Source organism: Rattus rattus, chromosome 9 (genome assembly GCF_011064425.1).
Source record: "Rattus rattus isolate New Zealand chromosome 9, Rrattus_CSIRO_v1, whole genome shotgun sequence".
Taxonomy (NCBI): Eukaryota; Metazoa; Chordata; class Mammalia; order Rodentia; family Muridae; genus Rattus; species Rattus rattus.
In genome coordinates this window covers 70,540,370-70,562,052 of record NC_046162.1, presented here as the reverse complement: position 1 = coordinate 70,562,052, position 21,683 = coordinate 70,540,370, and the positions used below count along the sequence as shown (strand labels likewise).

Sequence of the window (21,683 nt, the reverse complement as noted above, 5' to 3'; positions counted from 1 at the left end):
AGATCTGATGATTTTTTGAATTTCCTCTGAATCTGTAGTTATGTCTCCCTTCTCATTTCTGATTTTGTTAATTTGGACACACTTTCTGTGTCCTCTCGTTAGTCTGGCTAAGGGTTTATCTATCTTGTTGATTTTCTCAAAGAACCAACTTTTGGTTCTGTTGATTCTTTCTATGGTCCTTTTTGTTTCTACTTGGTTGATTTCGGCTCTGAGTTTGATTATTTCCTGCCTTCTACTCCTCCTGGGTGTATTTGCTTCTTTTTGTTCTAGAGCTTTTAGGTGTGCTGTCAAGCTGCTGACATATGCTCTTTCCTGTTTCTTTCTGCAGGCACTCAGCGCTATGAGTTTTCCTCTTAGCACAGCTTTCATTGTGTCCCATAAGTTTGGGTATGTTGTATCTTCATTTTCATTAAATTCTAAAAAGTCTTTAATTTCTTTCTTTATTTCTTCCTTGACCAGGTTATCATTGAGTAGAGCATTGTTCAATTTCCACGTATATGTGGGCATTCTTCCCTTATTGTTATTGAAGACCAGTTTTAGGCCGTGGTGGTCTGATAGCACGCATGGGATTATTTCTATCTTTCTGTATCTGTTGAGGCCCATTTTTTGACCAATTATATGGTCAATTTTGGAGAAAGTACCATGAGGAGCTGAGAAGAAGGTATATCCTTTTGCTTTAGGATAGAATGTTCTATAAATATCTGTTAAGTCCATTTGGCTCATGACTTCTCTTAGTCTTTCTACATCTCTGTTTAATTTCTGTTTCCATGATCTGTCCATTGATGAGAGTGGGGTGTTGAAATCTCCTACTATTATTGTGTGAGGTGCAATGTGTGTTTTGAGCTTTAGTAAGGTTTCTTTTACGTATGTAGGTGCCCTTGTATTTGGGGCATAGATATTTAGGATTGAGAGTTCATCTTGGTGGATTTTTCCTTTGATGAATATGAAGTGTCCTTCCTTATCTTTTTTGATGACTTTTAGTTGAAAATTGATTTTATCTGATATTAGAATGGCTACTCCAGCTTGCTTCTTCAGACCATTTGCTTGGAAAGTTGTTTTCCAGCCTTTCACTCTGAGGTAGTGTCTGTCTTTGTCTCTGAGGTGTGTTTCCTGTAGGCAGCAGAATGCAGGGTCCTCGCTATATCCAGTTTGTTAATCTATGTCTTTTTATTGGGGAGTTGAGGCCATTGATGTTGAGAGATATTAAGGAATAGTGATTATTGCTTCCTGTTGTATTCATATTTGGATGTGAGGTTATGTTTGTGTGCTTTTCTTCTCTTTGTTTTGTTGCCAAGGCGATTAGTTTCTTGCTTCTTCTAGGGTATAGCTTGCCTCCTTATGTTGGGCTTTACCATTTATTATCCTTTGTAGTGCTGGATTTGTAGAAAGATATTGTGTAAATTTGGTTTTGTCATGGAATATCTTGGTTTCTCCATCTATGTTGATTGAGAGTTTTGCAGGATACAGTAACCTGGTCTGGCATTTGTGTTCTCTTAGGGTCTGTATGACATCAGTCCAGGATCTTCTGGCCTTCATAGTTTCTGGCTAAAAGTCTGGTGTGATTCTGATAGGTCTGCCTTTATATGTTACTTGACCTTTTTCCCTTACTGCTTTTAATATTCTTTCTTTATTTTGTGCGTTTGGTGTTTTGACTATTATGTGACGGAGGTGTTTCTTTTCTGGTCCAATCTATTTGGAGTTCTGTAGGCTTTTTGTATGCCTATGGGTATCTCTTTTTTTAGGTTAGGGAAGTTTTCTTCTATGATTTTGTTGAAGATATTTACTGGTCCTTTGAGCTGGGAGTCTTCACTCTCTTCTATACCTATTATCCTTAGGTTTGATCTTCTCATTGAGTCCTGGATTTCCTGTATGTTTTGGACCAGTAGCTTTTTCCGCTTTACATTATCTTTGACAGTTGAGTCAATGATTTCTATGGAATCTTCTGCTCCTGAGATTCTCTCTTCCATCTCTTGTATTCTGTTGGTGATGCTTGTATCTACAGCTCCTTGTCTCTTCTTTTGGTTTTCTATATCCAGGGTTGTTTCCATGTGTTCTTTCTTGATTGCTTCTATTTCCATTTTTAATTCCTTCAACTGTTTGATTGTGTTTTCCTGGAATTCTTTCAGGGATTTTTGTGACTCCTCTCTGTAGGCTTCTACTTGTTTGTTTATGTTTTCCTGTGTTTCTCTAAGGGAGTTCTTCATGTCTTTCTTGAAGTCCTCCAACATCATGATCAAATATGATTTTGAAACTAGATCTTGCTTTTCTGGTGTGTTTGGATATTCCGTGTTTGCTTTGGTGGGAGAATTGGGCTCCGATGATGCCATGTAGTCTTGGTTTCTGTTGCTTGGGTTCCTGCGCTTGCCTCTCGCCATCAGATTATCTCTAGTGTTACTTTGTTCTGCTATTTCTGACAGTGGCTAGACTGTCTTATAAGCCTGTGTTTCAGGAGTGCTGTAGACCTGTTTTCCTGTTTTCTTTCAGCCAGTTATGGGGACAGAGTGTTCTGCTTTCAAGCCAGTAGTTTTTTCTTCTCTACAGGTCTTCAGCTGTTCCTGTGAGCCTGTGTCTTGAGTTCACCAGGCAAGTCGTTTGTAGCAGAAAAGTTTGTCTTACCTGTGGTCCCCAGGCTCGAGTTTGCTCACTGGGTGTTGCCTATGAGCTCTCCACGGCCTCAGCAGCCAGGAAGATCTGCATGCCCCCTTCCGGGAGGTTCCGTGCACCAGGGTTCCAGATAGCTTTTGTTTTCCTCTGGGGTCAGTACTGTGTGCAGCGTGCAGTCTCTTCTGGTTTCCCAGGCGTGTCCGCCTCTCTGAAGGTTTAGCTCTCCCTCCCACGGGATTTGGGTGCAGAGAACTGTTTATGCGGTCGGTCCCTTCAGGTGCGGTGTCTCAGACACAGTGGATCTGCTGCTCCTGGGCCCTCCTCTACGGGTACCCAGAGGCCGTATACAGTTTCCTCCTGGGCCAGGGATGTGGGCAGGGGTGGGCGGCGTTGGTGGTCTCCTCAATTTCAATGGAAGTTTTAATTAGCAGCTTCTTAAGTATAGGAAACAGAAAAAGGAATGGTTAGATTGGGGTTTGTTTTGAAGTTTAAAGATTAAAATTTTAAAGAATTGTTTTTTTTCATTGTAAGGGTTATTTTACTCTTAAAGATCATTTCTTGTGATTTTTAAGTTGTACCATGAAAATATTGATCTTTTTTACCCCCAGAGTGAGGGTTTTTGCTTTATGTATTTCTTTATACCCTTACTATAGGCATGTGTATTTTGCATAAACTATTATACAAAATGTTAAATGGCGCAAGCCTTTTTTATGGTTTTTTTTTGTTGTTGTTGTTGTTTTTTTTTTTTTTCTTTTTCTTTTTTTTGTAGCTGGGGACCGAACCCAGGGCCTTGCACTTCCTAGGCAAGCGCTCTACCGCTGAGCTAAATCCCCAGCCCCTATGGTTTTATTTTCAACTATACACACAAGTCAGGTCTTCTGAAATTAGGTTTTTTGTGGTTATGTATGTGTGTGTGTGTGTGTGTGTGTGTGTGTGTGAACACATGTGGGTATATGTACTTATGCATGTTGGAGGCTGGCTGCCATTGAGTTTTCCTCTATTACTTTACATCTGTTTTTGAGACAGACGCCCTCCTGAGTATGAAGCTCACTGGTTGGTTGGACTGGCTAATGAGCTCCACTGGGCCTCCTGTTTCTGTTCCTCTAGGCCACTTGCTCTGGGCTTAGAGATGCACAGCACTGCACTGGCATAGAAGTGGAGGTGCTAGACCTCCACACTCAGGAGCTAATGCTGTGGCTGAGCACCTTACTGAGGGGGCAGCCCTCCCCACCTGAGATTAGTTTCTATGGAGACTCTGCTGCCTCTTTGTGTCATTCACACTGTCACAAGCACACTTCTGTACACACTGTAGCCTGTGAAATAGTGCTGTGTTGTTTGATTTTCTTCTTTGTTCTTTCAATTTTTCCTGAGTCTGGCTGATGTTTCTCCAAGATGAGAGTCATTTCTTCTACTTATTTTACGGGATTTTTTCGGGGGGTTATATTTAATGAATAGATCTCAGAATTTGTCACTAGGATTCTTCTCTCAGCTTCTAGACAACAGCTGATGACCAGGAGATTTGTGACAGACCCACTTGTTTCGAATCTAAATTAAAATCCAACTGACTTGAAAGGATTTATGAATATCTTAGTTGAAAATCCATATCCTATTTATAACTAGCATTTCTTTAATATTAAAGTTTGACCTTGGGAACAGGGTTTCTGAGACTGTTAAATTCATGTCAGAAGAAGATTTTATAGAATTCCTTATGTTTGTTGCTGCTTTTTTTCCTTTTTTTTTTTTTAGCATTTTGATCTCCTGAAGTCTGAGTTCATAACTAAAGTGACTTCACTGATAAACGATGATTTGAGCAGATGCATCTTAGTCTAGGGGTGCTTGGCTCTACTAATAGTCTGGAAATCCTGGGTTTTATTAACTCAGACTTGCTCATGTTTTATTTATGTAGTGCCTTTTAAAGAAAGAATTCTGTTAGGGAATTTTTTAACCTGATAATATTATTTAGATGTCAAGTCACTGAAAATCCACAAATTAAATATTCATAGAAATAATATTGAATATATTCATATTTTCTTTGTCTGATTTAACTGTAAAAATTTTCTATACCTAACTCATATTTTGTTCCCCATAGTATTTTAAAGAAGTTTAAGAATATTATGTTAAATACCTTGACCACACTGCGTCTGATAATTGCAAACATTGTACTATTTTTCTATTGTTCCTGTGACAAATCCCTACAAACACATCGTCTTAAAGTAGTTTCAAGTTATTCTCTGCTGTTCTAGAAGTCAGCAGTTCACTATGAGACTTGAGGAGGTAAAGTCAAGGTATTGTGGATCCTTGATCTTGGAGAGAGCTTCAGGAGTAAGCCCCTTGCTGTGGACATTTTCTGGGAGGCTTGTGTTGCTTGGCCTCTGACCTTGAACCCATGGATTGTGTTAACTCTGCAGGTCAGTTGGGACAGTATTGGTATATTGTCAATAGTAAAACCAATACTGATGTTTGTTTTATTAGGCATTCCTTTCTGAACCTGAAGAATATCAAGTATGGTATATGCATTCCGCATGTTTTAAAGGATTTAGTAGATCCTGTGTGGATTGAAGTCTCATGAAGAAAAGGATAAAGAGTAAATTTTAATTATGCTAAGTGAATGGTATGACATTTTGACTGACTCAGTCTAATTAATTTCAGTTCTGATTGGCAGCCAAGAAGGTAGGTGATATTATTGCCTCATGAAAAGCTTATGCTCCAAGCCCAGATGGAAAGGAGTGGAGAACTCGAGCTGTTTTCTAGGCTTGTTTGAAGTTTTTTGTTTTGTTTTGTTTTTCTTGGAGTTTCCAGTGGGGATGCCAAGCTGGCAGCAAATGAAGTATAGTGTAATGTGAAGCCTTATGTGTTGGACCATGGCCATCGTTATCAAAAGTGCAGCTACAGAAATGTGCCAAAGGATTGTCAAATTAGGGTTGGCCTGCACATACAAACGCTAGCTTGTAAAGCACAAGACAGACCAAATGGTAGTCCATTAGTCCCCTGCATTTTATTGCCCTTTCTGAAATAATCATTCACTTCAGAGCATCCTTTAATCTGAGCTGAGTTGTGGCTGGGTAAGAATGCAGCTTCTTTTTTCTTTGTCCTTTATGTACTTAGATGAGGAAAATTTCATAAATAAATCACAGCTAAAAAGCACATTTCCTTTCCACCTTTTTATCTTCATGGAAACCCAGCTTTAAGGCATTTGAGTGATGCATTAATCCTCAGCTGCACAAGTCCATGGAAAAAAATAATCTTGAAAGTCACATTTTTTCTGTTTTGCCTCTTGTGTCCTGTACTATTTGGGGTCATGGTTGAAAGAGGCAGCGTTCTTCTGACCTCCAGGGACAAACCTCTGACCGTGAAGGCTTCACGTTTACCTCTGTCTCAGTAAGACAATCTACACTAAGACATAAAAATCTTAAGTGAGTGGAGATGAGTGTATGCACCACACTGAGCAGCCACACTGGTGTGCATGGGACAGACCTGGGGCAGCTAGCTCTAACCTGTGTGGCTAGAGTAGCCTGTGTGCTTAGAGTAGCCTGTGGAGGGTTGGGAACTACTCTAATGTCTAATCGCTCCCTACGATTACCATTTTTAAAACCTATTTAAAGATTTTAATTGTGTACGTCTGTGTGTGTTTGGAGGGAAATGTGGACATGAATGCAGGTACTCACAGAAGCCAGATGTGTTAGATCCTTCTGGAGCTGAAGTTTGGCAGTTATGAGCTACCTAACATTTTCAGGGAATTGAACCCAGGTCCTCATACCATTGAGCCATCTCTCTAGCCCCTTGTCCTTGCTATTTCATATTTTTAAAAAATTCTAGTCGTTAATCTAGATAAAAGTTGAGAATTAAGGGCATGGTTTAGCACAGAGAGCTTATTTGAACATTTTAAAATGTCTATAGAATATATTGATGATGGCTGAAGTTCATGATTTTATATGTTGAACTGACTTGCAAACTGACCTTGGTAGGCAAGAATGACAAAATGTGAAGAAAAGATTTATCTCATTAAATTTCAAGTGTTTAAACACATCATATGAATTCTTACACACAAATTAAAGATAAATTTCCAAATGCACATTTCGGTTTTAGGTTGTATTTTTTGTTGATTGATTAATTAATTTACTTTATATCCCAACTACATTTTCCCCTCTGTCCTTTCAGTCTTTCTCCCACACCTCCCTTCGATCTAACTCCTCTTTTTCTCTTTAGAAAAGGGGAGGGTTCCCAGGGGTATGAAACAGTTGATATCCAGTTAGAGTAAGACTAGGACCTTTTTCTCCTGTTGAGGCTAGATGAGGCAGCCCAGTCCAGGGAAAGGGTCCCAAAGCAAGCACCAGGGTCAGAGAAGGCCCCTACTCCCACTGTTAGAAGTCCCACATGGAGACCATGCTATGCTGCACAACTGTTACATATGTGCAGAGGACCTAGATCAGTCTCATTCATGGTCCTTGGTTGGTGGTTCAGTCTCTGTTAGGTTTTCTTGTGTCTTTGACCCCTCTGACTCCTACAGTCCTTCCTCCCAGTCTTCTGCAGGATTCCCCGGGCTCCCTCCACCTAATGTTCAGCAATGAGTCTCTCTGTCTGTTTCCATCAGTTGCTGGGTGAAGCCTCTCTGATGATGGTTATGCTAGGTTCCTGTCTGCAAATATAGCAGAAAATCATTAACAGTATCAGGGGTGGGCTCCCTCCCATAGCATGGGTCTCAAACAGGACCAGTCATTGGTTGGCCATTTTCTCAATTTCTTCCCCATCTTTACCCCTGCACACCTTGTAAGTAGGACAAATTGTAGGTTGAAGACTTTGTATCTGAACTGGTGTCCTGATCCCTCCATTGAAAGTTTTGCCTGTTTGCAAGAGATGGCCAGTTCAGGCTTCATATCTCTCATTACTAAGGGTTTAAGCAGGGTTCCCCTCATAGATTCCTGGGAGTTCCCATTGCCTTAGGTTTTCTAGCTCCCCCTAGAGATGTCCCCGCCCCATGACTCCTGATTCCAGTTGTCTTTCGCACTATTCTCTCCCTCCATCCTCCCCTCACCTGATTTTTCCTGCTCTCCCATCCAGTCTCCTTCTCCTCCACCCACTGTGGCTATTCTAGCCCTTCTTAGTGAGATTCATATGACCCCTTGAGTCTTCCTTGTTACTTAGCCTCTTTGGGTCTATAGATTGTAGCACGGTTATCCTTTACAGCAAACATCCTCATATAAGTGATACTATGTTTGTCTTTCTGGGTCTGAATTACCTCACTCAGGATGATCTTTTTTAATTCCAGTCATTTGCCTGCAAATTTCGTGATGTCATTGTGTTTAATAGCTGAGTAATATGCTCCATCGTGTAGATGTACCACATGTTTCATTATCCGTTCTGCAGTTGGGGGGATATAGGTTGTTTCCGGTTCCTGGCTGTTAGGATAGAGCTGCTACAAACATAGGTGAGCATGTGTCCTTGTGGTGTGGGGAAGCAAGCCTTGGGTCTGTGCCAGGAGCGGTATAGCTTGGTCTTGACATAGATCTAGTTCCAGTTTTCTGGGAAACTGCCAAATTGATTTCCAAAGAGGCTGTAAAAGTTCGCACTCCCACCAGCAGTGGAAGAGTTTTCTCCTTGCCCCACATCCTCGCCAACATGAGCTGTCGCTTGAATTAATCATTTTTGACATTGACAGGTATAAGATGGGCTCGCAGAGTCATTCTGACTTCATCCCCTGATACCTAAGGACGATGCACATTTCATTAAGTCGGCATTAGAGATCCCACTGTTGAGACCTAAGGACGATGCACATTTCATTATGTCAGCCACTAGAGATTCCACTGTTGAGAATTCTGTTTAGAGCTGCACCCCTTTAACAATTGGGTTATTTGGTTTGTTGCTCTCTAGATTCTTGAGTTCTTTATATATTTCAGATATTAGCCCTCTGTCACAGAAGGTACCGGTGAAGATCTTTTCCCGTTCTGTAGACTTTCCATGGTGTCCTTTGCCTCACAGAAGCTTTTCAGTTTCATGAGGTCCTATTTACTGTTGACTGTCGATCTCGGTGCCTGAGCTGTGGCTGCTCTGTTCAGGAAGTTTGTCTTCTGTGCTGATGTGTTGGAAGCTGTTCCCTTCTTCCTGCTCTGTCAGGCTTAGTGTATGTGGTTTTAGTTGATGTCTTCGATCCACATGGACTTAAGCTCTGTTTACATTGTTCTACATACAGACATCCAGTTAGACCAGCACCATTTGTTCAGGATGCTCTATTTTTTCCACTAAATAATTTTGGCTTCTTTATTAAAAACCAAGTTCCTTATGTATGTAGAATCTTTGGGATATAGAGAGGCTGCAGGATATCTGTTCAGGGCCTTCCAGTGTAATTCTAATAGGTTTACCTGTATATCTTACTTGCTCTTTTTCCCTTGTAGTTTTCAATATTCTTTCTTTGTTCTGTATGTTTAGTGTTTCTTTTCTGGTCTATATGATATTCTATATGCTTCTTCTATCTTTAGAGCCATCTCTCTTTAGGTGGGGAAAAATTCCTATGATTTTGTTGAATATATTTTCTGAGCCTTTGAGCTGGCTTTCGTCTCTTTCCTCTATTCCTATTATTTTTAGGTTTGGTCTTTTTATACTGTCCCAGATTTCTTAGATATTTTGTGTCAGGAAGTTTTAGATTTAACATTTTCATGGACTGCTGTATCAATTTCTTTTATCACTATACTTTTCTTACACTCTCTCCCATCTCTTGTCTTCTGTTAGTGCTGCATGCGTCTGTAGTCCTGAACATTTACCTCGGTTTTCCATCTCAGGACTCGCTCACTTTGTTTTCTTCCTTGATTCTCTTTCCATATTCAGGTCTTAAACAGTTTCTTCATTTCCTTTACCTGTTTGATTATATTTTCTTATATGTCTTTAAGGGATTTATTCTTCCTCTTTAAAGGCCTCTGTCATCTTCATAAGGTTGGACTTAAGGTCATTTTCTTGTGCGTCAGCTGTGTTGGAATATCCAAGACTTATTGTAGTAGAATAGCTGGGCTCTGGTGCTGTCATGTTTCCCTGGATGTTGTTGATTGTGTTCTTTTGATGGCCTCTAGTCTTCTGGGTTTTGGTATTGTTACAGATTTATGTGCTCATATCTGAGTTTATCTTTGTTAGGTGGGTGGTTTTTGGATATTTTTACCCTTAATTTCTGTTTCCTCTCTGGTCTTCTGGCCTGTGTGACCTGAGGTGCTAGTGACCAGCAAGTCTTTAGGTCTAGTAGTGTGTCTCTGCTGGGTTATTTGTGGCCTGTATGACCTCTGGGTTTTGGGTGCCAATGTTGCATTGCCTCTGGCATCCCTAGAACGGGTGTGGCTTCAGGGAAACAGAGATCTTCCAAAATTATAGGTTAGAGTATGGAGCTCAGGTGCTAGTGTGCACTTTACAGCTGTTGGCTGTGCTTTAAGGGAAGTTAGCAGGTATTCTGCATTGGGTGAGGGCTTACCTGGCGTCCCTGTTGCTGGCATGGCGTATAGGAGAGCAGGCAGAGTTGTGGGGTGGAAAATGGAGCACAGGGTCTGGAATGAAGTTCATGGCTGTTGGCTGTGCTTTAAGAGGAGTTGAGCCCAGGTCATAGAGTGGGGTCTTAGGTGTCAGCCTAGATTGTATATTTTTATAAAATTGTTAGTAGATTTTTCTTTGTGATGATTAAATGGTACATAATTTTGAACTATATGGTTTTAATATTTGATATTTTCAAATATTGCCTAATACTATTTTTCCATGTACAGACAGACCAAACATAGATAAGGCTTTGATGAATTTTCAAGAATTCACTTACATAAACTAGTCATTGTAATCTCTGAGCAATGGATAAGTAGCCTTTCCCCTGTCTAACACAACACTGTAATGGGGTCACCAGTTGCCAACCATAACTGCTTCCAACAACAAACAAACAAACAACGACAAAAAACTCAAATACCCTCTTGCTGTCCCTTAGGATCTTTTTAGCAGAGAACACCCATATTTCTGCTGAAGTTTAAATTGTAGTGGCTGACACAGTTTTATGACTTTACAGTCTTCCATGTAGTTTCAATATGCAAATATTTTAGTAGTCAATTTATTTGATATATATATAACAAAGCTGTGCATATAGCTAAAGGCTCTCTGATTTTTAGGTATAGTATTATAGAAAGTATAGATACACCAGACTGAATTAAATTTCCCATAGCCATCACAGTGCTTGATCTTTTATACAAAATGATGTCTTAGGCTCAGTCTTCTACATGTTATCAATCACTATTATCTAAGAGCTTATAATGTTAAGGGGGAAAAATCATTACTAATGTAAGGGTCTTGCGACTTAGAACTCTTACCTTGAAGATATTTGTTTTAAAACATGTTAGAAAAATAGTAAACAAAAAGATCTTTTTTCTCTAGTAAATATGAACACGTCAGGGCTGACGAGATGGCTCAGTTGGTAAAGTGCTTGCCTGCTGTGTAGGCATGAGGACAGTAGGTTAGTCCATAGAAAGCTGAGGAAGGTTCTCACACTTGTAATCCCAGCCCTAGGAAGGCAGAGCTACAAGGCTCCTCTGGCTCTTGGGCGGGCAGCCCAACCTGCTTGATGAGTTTCAGAGCAGTGAAAGACACATGAAAAACGGATGGTGCCTGAGTGTATCAGAGTTGCCCTTGGCGTCCCATGGGCATATTCAACATCAGCATGTGCATCTGCAACACAGTCCACTGTGCACGTGCACGCGCGCGCGCACACACACACACACTACATAAAATGTCACCTGAAAGGAAAGTTTCAGTGTTCTAGAAGTCTGTATCCTGTTGTGAGCAGTGTCTTGTCTTCAGCCAGATTAGAATGACTTTGATCCCATGCATAGTATCACATGCCTCCATGCCTTGGAGCAGTCTTAAACTCCATAGGGCATACTAAGGGTGGCCATCATTACAAAAGAGAGGAGAAGGGATTCCAATGGGAGATAGTGGTTTGCCATGGATGTATAGTGCAGTGACTACTGTTGGTGTAATCACAGGTAGAGATTACTACTGATATAATCACAAGTGTTGGTGTAATCACAGGTAGAGAGTACTACTGATACAATCACAAGTATCGGTGTAATCACAGGTAGAGAGTACTACTGATACAGTCACAAGTGTTGGTGTAATCACAGGTAGAGATTACTACTGATATAATCACAAGTGTTGGTGTAATCACAGGTAGAGAGTACTACTGATACAATCACAAGTATCGGTGTAATCACAGGTAGAGAGTACTACTGATACAGTCACAAGTGTTGGTGTAATCACAGGTAGAGATTACTACTGATATAATCACAAGTGTTGGTGTAATCACAGGTAGAGAGTACTACTGATACAATCACAAGTGTTGGTGTAATCACAGGTAGAGATTACTACTGATACAATCACAAGTGTTGGTGTAATCACAGGTAGAGAGTACTACTGATACAATCACAAGTGTTGGTGTAATCACAGGTAGAGATTACTACTGATACAATCACAAGTGTTGGTGTAATCACAGGTAGAGAGTACTGATACAATCACAAGTATCGGTGTAATCACAGGTAGAGAGTACTGATACAATCACAAGTATCGGTGTAATCGCAGGTAGAGAGTACTGATACAATCACAAGTATCGGTGTAATCGCAGGTAGACAGATGCAGAGGAGGATCTGAGGAGATAATAGACACAAAGTGTCCTTACACGAAGCAGTATGTTCAGTCAGCCCATAGGCAGAGTTGCTTAGATACACACATGCCATGCCCCAATCCAGGATGGAGAGGTGAGTGTACACTGAATGCAGAGACTGGAGAGTCCCGCTTACATGGACGCTGCAGGCCACTTTCCCCTGCTAATCTGTTAGCCACCGAGGCTTCAGCGAAGATTTGTAGTTTGGGATTAGTAAGAAAACTTGATGTTTTGATATAAAATATGTGTTTATGGGAAGCTTATACATGCTATATCTTAGAGGGATGCTTCCAACCTCACATCTGAGTAACTCCAGGAAGTTCAAGGTTGGTTAATCGGTTGGATGGTTTTTTTGTTTTTGTTCTGGCCTTTAAATCGACAGTGGCAAAAATGGTTTGGAAAGGTCTCTTCTGATTATGACAAAGTTCATATATTGATTCACATGAGTTAAATTGCTCTATCTCCCAGCATGCATCATTGTTAGTTAGTGATAGTCAGTGTTCACTGTGTGTGTGTGTGTGTGTGTGTGTGTGTGTGTGTGTGTGTGTGTGTGTGTGAACTTACCAGTAGGGAAGATGAGCCTCTAGTCCATCAGGAAAGCAGCTTGGTGAGTCAGCCACCCCTAGGAGCTCTGGAACTGATTTCCATCTATGGAGTCCTGGCATGAGCTCCCACAAGGAGGATGGTCTTGGAAGTGAGTGTAAGCACAGTTTCCTGTTCTAGAAAGGAAAGGATAGAATAACTTCACACAGGCTTACTGTGGAGATAAATGAAAATTGATATATGAAAATATTTTGCTTAATGCACAGAACCTAGTCAGAACTTCAGAATTTGAACTCATTTATAAACTAATGACTTCATTTTTTTATGTCACCATGGGATGAGGTCTACTGCTTTATGGTTCCATTTTGCCTGCCTGGTTTCAGTGTGATGTGCGAACAGATGGGAAGCACCTTTAGTCATGGGATCGCTGTGTTGCCTTGACCATCTTTAGGGCACCTGATGAGAATGTATGTCTTCCGGTCCAATGTCATTTCTAAAACTGTCCTAGAGTCCACACACCATTGCACTCACCTGCTTAGAGGAATCTGTACCTGTTACCACCATTCCAGTCCATGTCACACTCACTGCTAACCCGCTGCCCACATGCCTTGTCTCCAGCAACAACAAATTCTTTTCAGTTCTCAGTTCTTTTACATAAGTGGGATCACATGTGATTTATTTCATTACTGACTTACTTGCCTAAACAAACACTTTGAAGATTATATATATATTATATATGCATATATATGTATATATGTATATGATATATATGTATTTGATATATATATATATATCAATCACTGTATAGGTATGCCATGTTTTATATATTCACCACAGATGGAGAAACATAGTTGTGTGGCTTGTTTTAAGGGAGTCTTAGAGTGTAGTTATGCTTTTATCAAGATGTTGTGTGGTTTGTTCTTTCTCCCAGACAGATTGCCCAGTTATCAGTTTCTGAAAGAGAAGTTTAAGAAAACACAGTCTGAATTTTGTTCAAAAGAAAGCTAATTATTATTTTTATTGAAACTTAGTTCTTTTTTTAATTTTATAAAAATAATTTTAAAAAATTTAAATTAAATATAATTCCACCATTTTCCCTTTCCCTTTCCTCCCTCCACCGCCTTCTGCATCCTTTTCTTATGTAACTTGGCGCTTTATGAACTTTGCAGGGAGAAGGAGGAGCAGCTCAGCCGTGTGACTGAGGTTCAGAGGTTGCAAGCCCAGCAGGCAGACGCTGCCCTGGAGGAGTTTAAGCGGCAGGTGGAGGTGACCTCCGAGAAGGTCTACGGTGACATGAAAGAGCAGGTGAGACCAACTCACCCCAGGACACTGCACTGTGAGACCCACTCATCCCCACTGCACTGACACTGCACTGCACTGTGAGACCCACTCACCCCAGGACACTGCACTGTGAGACCCACTCACCCCCAGGACACTGCACTGTGAGACCCACTCACCCCAGGACACTGCACTGTGAGACCCACTCACCCCAGGAACACTGCACTGTGAGACCCACTCACCCCCAGGAACACTGCACTGTGAGACCCACTCACCTCAGGAACACTGCACTGTGAGACCCACTCACCTCAGGACACTGCACCAGAGACCCACTCACCCCAGGAACACTGCACCGTGAGACCCACTCACCCCAGGAACACTGCACTGTGGGGACCCACTCACCCCCCAGGAACACTGCACTGTGAGACCCACCCACCTCAGGACACTGCACTGTGAGACCCACTCACCCCCAGGAACACTGCACTGTGAGACCCACTCACCCCAGGAACACTGCACTGTGAGACCCACTCACCCCCAGGAACACTGCACTGTGAGACCCACTCACCTCAGGACACTGCACCGTGAGACCCACTCATCCCCAGGAACACTGCACTGTGAGACCCACTCACCCCAGGAACACTGCACTGTGAGACCCACTCACCCCCAGGAACACTGCACTGTGAGACCCACTCACCTCAGGACACTGCACTGTGAGACCCACTCACTCCCAGGACACTGCACTGTGAGACCCACTCATCCCCAGGACACTGCACTGTGAGACCCACTCACCCCCAGGAACACTGCACTGTGAGACCCACTCACCCCCAGGACACTGCACTGTGAGACCCACTCACCCCAGGAACACTGCACTGTGAGACCCACTCACCCCCAGGACACTGCACTGTGAGACCCACTCACCCCAGGACACTGCACTGTGAGACCCACTCACCCCCAGGACACTGCACTGTGAGACTCACTCACCCCCAGGACACTGCACTGTGAGACCCACTCACCCCAGGACACTGCACTGTGAGACTCACTCACCCCCAGGAACACTGCACTGTGAGACCCACTCACCCCAGGAACACTGCACTGACTGAGACCCACTCACCCCCCGGACACCTGCACTTGTGAGACACCCCCACCCCCCCAGGACACTGCACTGTGAGACCCACTCACCCCCAGGACACTGCACTGTGAGACTCACTCACCCCCAGGACAGGAACACTGCACTGTGAGACCCACTCACCCCCAGGACACTGCACTGTGAGACCCACTCACCCCCAGGACACTGCACTGTGAGACCCACTCACCCCCAGGACACTGCACTGTGAGACCCACTCATCCCCAGGACACTGCACTGTGAGACTCCACTCACCCCAGGACACTGCACTGTGAGACCCACTCATCCCCAGGACACTGCACTGTGAGACTCCCTCACCCCAGGACACTGCACTGTGAGACTCCACCACGCCCAGGAACACTGCACTGTGAGACCCACTCACCCCAGGACACTGCACTGTGAGACCCACTCACTCCCAGGACACTGCACTGTGAGACCCACTCATCCCCAGGACACTGCACTGTGAGACTCACTCACCCCCAGGAACACTGCACTGGAGACCCACTCACCCCAGGGACATTGCACTGAGACTCACTCACCCCCAGGACAGTGCACTGTGAGACCCACTCACCCCAGGACACTGCACTGTGAGACCCACTCATCCCCAGGACACTGCACTGTGAGACTCACTCACCCCCAGGACACTGCACTGTGAGACCCACTCATCCCCAGGACACTGCACTGTGAGACTCTCTCACCCCAGGAACACTGCACTGTGAGACCCACTCACCCCCAGGACACTGCCCTGTGAGACCCACTCACCCCCAGGACACTGCACTGTGAGACCCACTCATCCCCAGGACACTGCACTGTGAGACCCACTCACCCCCAGGAACACTGCACTGTGAGACCCACTCACCCCAGGGACATTGCACTGAGACTCACTCACCCCCAGGAACACTGTACTGTGAGACCCACTCACCCCCAGGCCACTGCACTGTGAGACCCACTCACCCCAGGACACTGCACTGTGAGACCCACTCATCCCCAGGACACTGCACTGTGAGACCCACTCACCCCCAGGAACACTGCACTGTGAGACTCACTCACCCCCAGGACACTGCACTGTGAGACCCACTCACCCCCAGGACACTGCACTGTGAGACCCACTCACCCCCAGGAACACACTGCACTCACCCCCAGTGAGACCCACTGCACTGAGACTCCTCACCCCCAGGACACTGCACTGTGAGACCCACCCACCCCAGGACACTGCACTGAGACTCACTCACCCCCAGGAACACTGCACTGTGAGACCCACTCATCCCCAGGACACTGCACTGTGAGACCCACTCATCCCCAGGAACACTGCACTGCTCTAAAGCTGCGTTGGTGCTGGAGAGATGCCTTAGCAGTGAAAGCACAGACCGGCGTCACAGAGGACCGGACTTCTTCCCACCACACGCTTTTCGCCTGTCTCCATGACAATTCCACTTATGTGTAGATACTGGCACACAGGCTTACATGAGTATGTGTGATTAAATATGCAAATAAGAGTTGGGCATAGTTATGAGTTCCAAAACTGCCTGTCTGCATAGCAGGTTCCAGGCCAACCAGCGCTATATGGTGAGACCCCTATCTGAAGAAAAAGAAAGCCCTGTCAGAAGTAACAATACAGTGGGGTCAGAGAGTAAGAATGCAAAGGGGTCTGAGCCTGCGATTCACCTTTGAAGCCAGAATGGTCACCTAAGAGTACTAAAGTCCATCTCAAAGTGTGGTAATGGCAGCAATGTTAATACAACAATGTATAATTGTATACATGTAGGAAATGTCCAAACATTAATTTTTTGTTTGTTTTGTTTTTGTTTTCCAAGATAGGGTTTCTCTGTGTAGATTTGGCTGTCCTGGAATTCACTCTGTGGACCAGGCTGGCCTCAAAATTACAGAGAACTGTCTGCCTCTGCCTTCCAAGTGCAGATTAAAGGCATGTACCACCACGGCCCAGCAAAGAATACATTTTTAAAAGAAAAGATTATGCTAGTACTAAAAGCTTTTATCTGTTATTCTCATTTTATTTGGTACATTTAATAATATATATTTGTTTAACTAGTATATAGTTAAACTATTTATGTTTAGCTAGTATATTTTAATGGTAAATATATTTTATCATTTGAAAATGATCACATTTTAATTATCAGCTCCTTGTAGTAAGTATCTTTAGATTGCTTTCTGTCATAATTAGGGTTTCTGTTGCTGTGATGAAACACTATAACCAAAAGCAACTTGGGAAGAAAGGATTTATTTTGCTTACATATCTATATCATTTTTCACCATCAAAAGCAGTGAGGGCAGGAATTCAAACATGGCTGGTACCTGGTGAAGGACCTGATGAGAAGCTCTAGAGGGACGCTGCTTACTTGGCTTGCTCCTCGTCACTTGCTTAGTCTACGTTCTCACAGCACCAAGGACTACTTGCGCATGAGTGTGGTCACACACATGGCTGGGCCCTCACCCATCCATTACTAAATAAGAAAATGATCCACAGACTCCATTCTTCTGGAGGCCTTTTCTCAACTGAAGTTACCTCTTATGGACTGACTCTGGCTCCTGTCAGCTTGGCGTAAACTCTAGGCTGCACATTGCTGAAGCAGCATGGTGTAGTTATACTGTTTCTCTTCAGCTGCAGGTGTCTCCCCTAGGAAAACCAAGCACACGTGAGTGTTAGAAATGGCCCTGAGCAAAGCCTACACGCGTCTGTTTGAAACTGCTTATTTTGATGTGACTTTCTCAGTTCTGATTTCCACTAATGCTGACTTGGGAGTGTGATTTGGAGGACTCCATTTTTCTGTTTTCAGCTTGTTCCCTAGGTAAAATCTTTGGGGACTTTGTGCTAGGCAGCAGAGACTATCCATCCTGATGCTTGGATGTGGGTTTCACTTTCTGTTCCACCCGGACCTAGGATGTGTATGTGGTCCAGATATTTCACAGAACTGATAGGAAATTCTGTTAGGCTTCAAATTAAAGGAGTAAAGAAATTACCAAAAAAGAAAGCTTGAGGCAAGAATATGTAAACATTGCCAAGAATTATTGGCTAGATATTAGGTGTTTGGCAATGCGTAGCCAATAGTAGAACACTTTAATAAAAGCTATTATGGTCAACTTTCGGGTCACCAAGTGCACTTAGAGTTGGTGGAACAATACAAACATCAGAATTTGTATTCAGTCCTCACAGTGTAAAGCCACAAATCTGAAAATGGCCTACGTTAGAATTCAGAAGAAGCTAAAAACCATATATCTCCCCTACAAATATATATGAAAAAGAATTGAACCTCTAAAACAAAATAAACATTCTATGACTTTCTATGCATTATGATACTGGTAAAGGAATGAGAACGATAATAGTGTTTTACAGTTTGGGAAGAAAAAAGTTACAATTCAGTTTAATCAATAACCAAGGGTTTTGTTCACTCACTAGATAACAGAAAAACTCCACATGCATGCACGCATGCACGTGTACACACACACACACACACACACACACACACACACACCTTACTTCTTTTCTTCAAAAACATTAAATGAAGACATTTTATCTAGAGATGAAGCACAAGCTTCCCACACATAGGGATGCCATTATCTAAACGGTGAGGCAAAGATCCATCAAAGTAGAAATGAATGTAAATGATGTTAAAAACCTTATTATAAAAGCGAATATGAAGTGAATGGAATTCTCCAAAGAAAGTATGTAGGGGTGTGTGTATAAAACTTGTATTTTATAATACACACACACACACACACACACACACACACACACACACACAAATTTAAACTTGAAAAGGCCGGGAAATTACTCAGTTTGCGCAGTACTTGTCACACAAGCATGAGGCCTGACGTCTGGACCCCTGACAACCATGTAGAAGCCATGCTGGGTCACACATTTCTGTGCTTCCAGTCCAGGGGCCAGATATGGGGAGGAGACAGACATAGTAAATCTCTAGAGCTTGCTGGCCAGCCAAGCTAGTTGAATTGGGGAGCTCTAGGTGCAGTGAGAGACCCTGTCTCAAAAGTGAAGTGGATGTGTGGCTTGAGAGGTGGTTTCACCATTAAGAGCATTAAGGCTCTGGTCAATTCCCGTCTCCCACATGGCGGCTCACAGTTAACTCTAACTCCAGTTCTAGAGTATCCAACGGCCTCTTCTGGCCTCAGAGGACACTGTACATATGTGGTGTATGTACATAAATATGTGGTGTATTTATGTCTATAAATGCAGGTAAAACATCCACATACTTAACAACCTAAGGCAGGAAGTAAGAAAGATACCTGATCTCATTGTCTATTTTCTGCTTGCTTGTGCACACAAAACAGAGGGATGTGAACACATACATTCCTTCCATTAGCAAATTAAAATGAAATCTCCACATTAAGCTAACTAAGATTAATAGATTTATAGGACTAGGAGAAATAGCACACTGATCCAACACTGGGTAGCCTGGTTGAGACTGTGAGTCTGGGTATCCCTTAGCCATGGCAAAGGGATTGGTGGATATTGAGAAGAGCTCAGTATATAAGGTTCTTTGTCACTAATGTGAAACTCGTATGATCCCTAAACCAAGGAAACATAACATAGAGTAACCTGGACCCCTGAAGCCAGGTACATAGCTTTAGCCCAGTACTCTGGAGGCGGAGGCAGGTGAATCTCTGTGATGTTGAGACCAGCTTAGTTTACACAGTGAGTTCCAGAGCAGCCAGGGCTACATAGAGAGACTGACAGAAAAAAGAGAAAGAGGGGAGACAGGGAGGGATGGAGGGGGAGGGAAGGTGGGAGGGGAGGAAGAAGGGCCAGGGGAGGGGAAGGGGAAAGGGCCAGTGAGATAGCTGATTTTGATCCCTAGGACTTGAGTTTGATCCCTAGAACCTCGAAAGAACACCACCACGAAGCTACCCTCTGACCTCCATACATACCCACCCATGATACACACACACACACACACGTGCGCATGCTCATTTTTAAAAAAAAATTAAAACTTGATTAAAATTTACGTTCTCTTTCTGTTACAATGTTTTTATTGGGTGTCAATCTTTTAAAATTTTAAGTAGAGGAAAACAAACAAGCAAAACAACGAAGACCAGTTCAGCTTTGTAAAGTTTACTTGATCATGGGTTTGTTTTGTTTTGTTTTAAGGCTATAGAACTGGGTACCATAGTAGAATAAAATTGGTTCAGAGTCCACAGCACCCCATCCTCATAGTGTGGTGAGTGGCCTCTATAACCAAAGAGCTAGGCGTGACTAACGGCTATTTCCTGACTGGTGTACTTCTGCCACTTTGCCTGCTGCCCTTTCTGGTATTGCATGGCGGCCTCCAGCCTGGGGTTGCCTAAGGCTCACTGTGCGGCTCCCTCTGCTCTGTGCTTACCAATGGCAGGTGGTCTCGGCTCCCTAGAACCTGCCTGCGACAACTGACACTGCAGATGGATGTTCCTTCATGCCGAATTTTGTTTAGATACGAATACTGGTTTAAACCAGTTTATGATTTCAGCAATGTATAGGCACTAAATCATTAATTATCTAGGTGCACATTTTCATAAGTATCTTGAGAAGGTAATTGCAGAACCTGAGAGGGAATATTGTCAAAGAATGGGAGCTGAGGACTACAGTAGAGTACACTCATGCAGTTGTAAATATTAACAGGTTAACTTTTTCTGCTTAATAAATAGTATTAACAGACCTAAATCTACAATATGCTCTTACAAAAGACACCACTGGAATAAAAATACCAAAAAATTTTGTTAAAAGTATGATGAAATTGTTTCACTTATTTTCAGAGGAAATGAAGAACTGTGTTAAAGCATCATACAAATTAGAATTAATACAAGCCCATAAACTAGAGCAAAGGGCTTGTGTTTGTGTGTCAAAGGCAGGACTGCTTGGGCCCCCCTTTGGAAAGGTGTTAGGAACACACAGAGAGGTCACAGTCATCATGTACGTTTTTCTCTGTCTTTTAGACTGCAGAGATGAACCTGATGAATTTTCTACTTTCTGCTGCCTAGAGACAGCACATTAAATTTTTACTCTTGTAAATCCGTTATGAAATTTAGTAGACCATACACAAAACTTCATTTTGTTTCTAAAACTTGACATATCAAAAAAGACGTTATTTACCACAATGTAATAAAACTGGAAATTCAATTTGAACTGAAACTCCCACGTTGACTTCACCAAAATGAAAGGGTTTTGCTCTCTGAAAGACTCCAATAAATTACAACAAAAGGAAAGGCTGGAGAATGGGGTAAGTATTTTAATTTCTACATTTCAAAGAATTCGAGTATAAAATATGAAAGGTATCAGTACAACTCAATAACAAGACAAGTAGCCCAATCAAAAATAGACAAAGACTCAGAGAGCCCCCTCCCAGAAGATAGACTAAGGACAGGTAGGCACAGGAAAGGTGCTGAACACCTCACTGATGAGATGCAAACCGAACCCCTGAACCCCAATGAGATGTCGCTCTCCGGATGGAACGGCTAAGGTGA

At 42.8% G+C, this 21,683-nt stretch overlaps 1 protein-coding gene across 1 annotated transcript in view; it reads left to right on the top strand.

Annotated features, from left to right (window-relative positions):
- Cep112 (centrosomal protein 112) overlaps positions 1–21,683 on the top strand; it is a 436,808-nt gene that overhangs the window by 156,601 nt on the left and 258,524 nt on the right. The window contains 1 exon segment of the mRNA XM_032914210.1: positions 13,981–14,116. Coding sequence (XP_032770101.1) covers positions 13,981–14,116 — 136 coding nt within the window.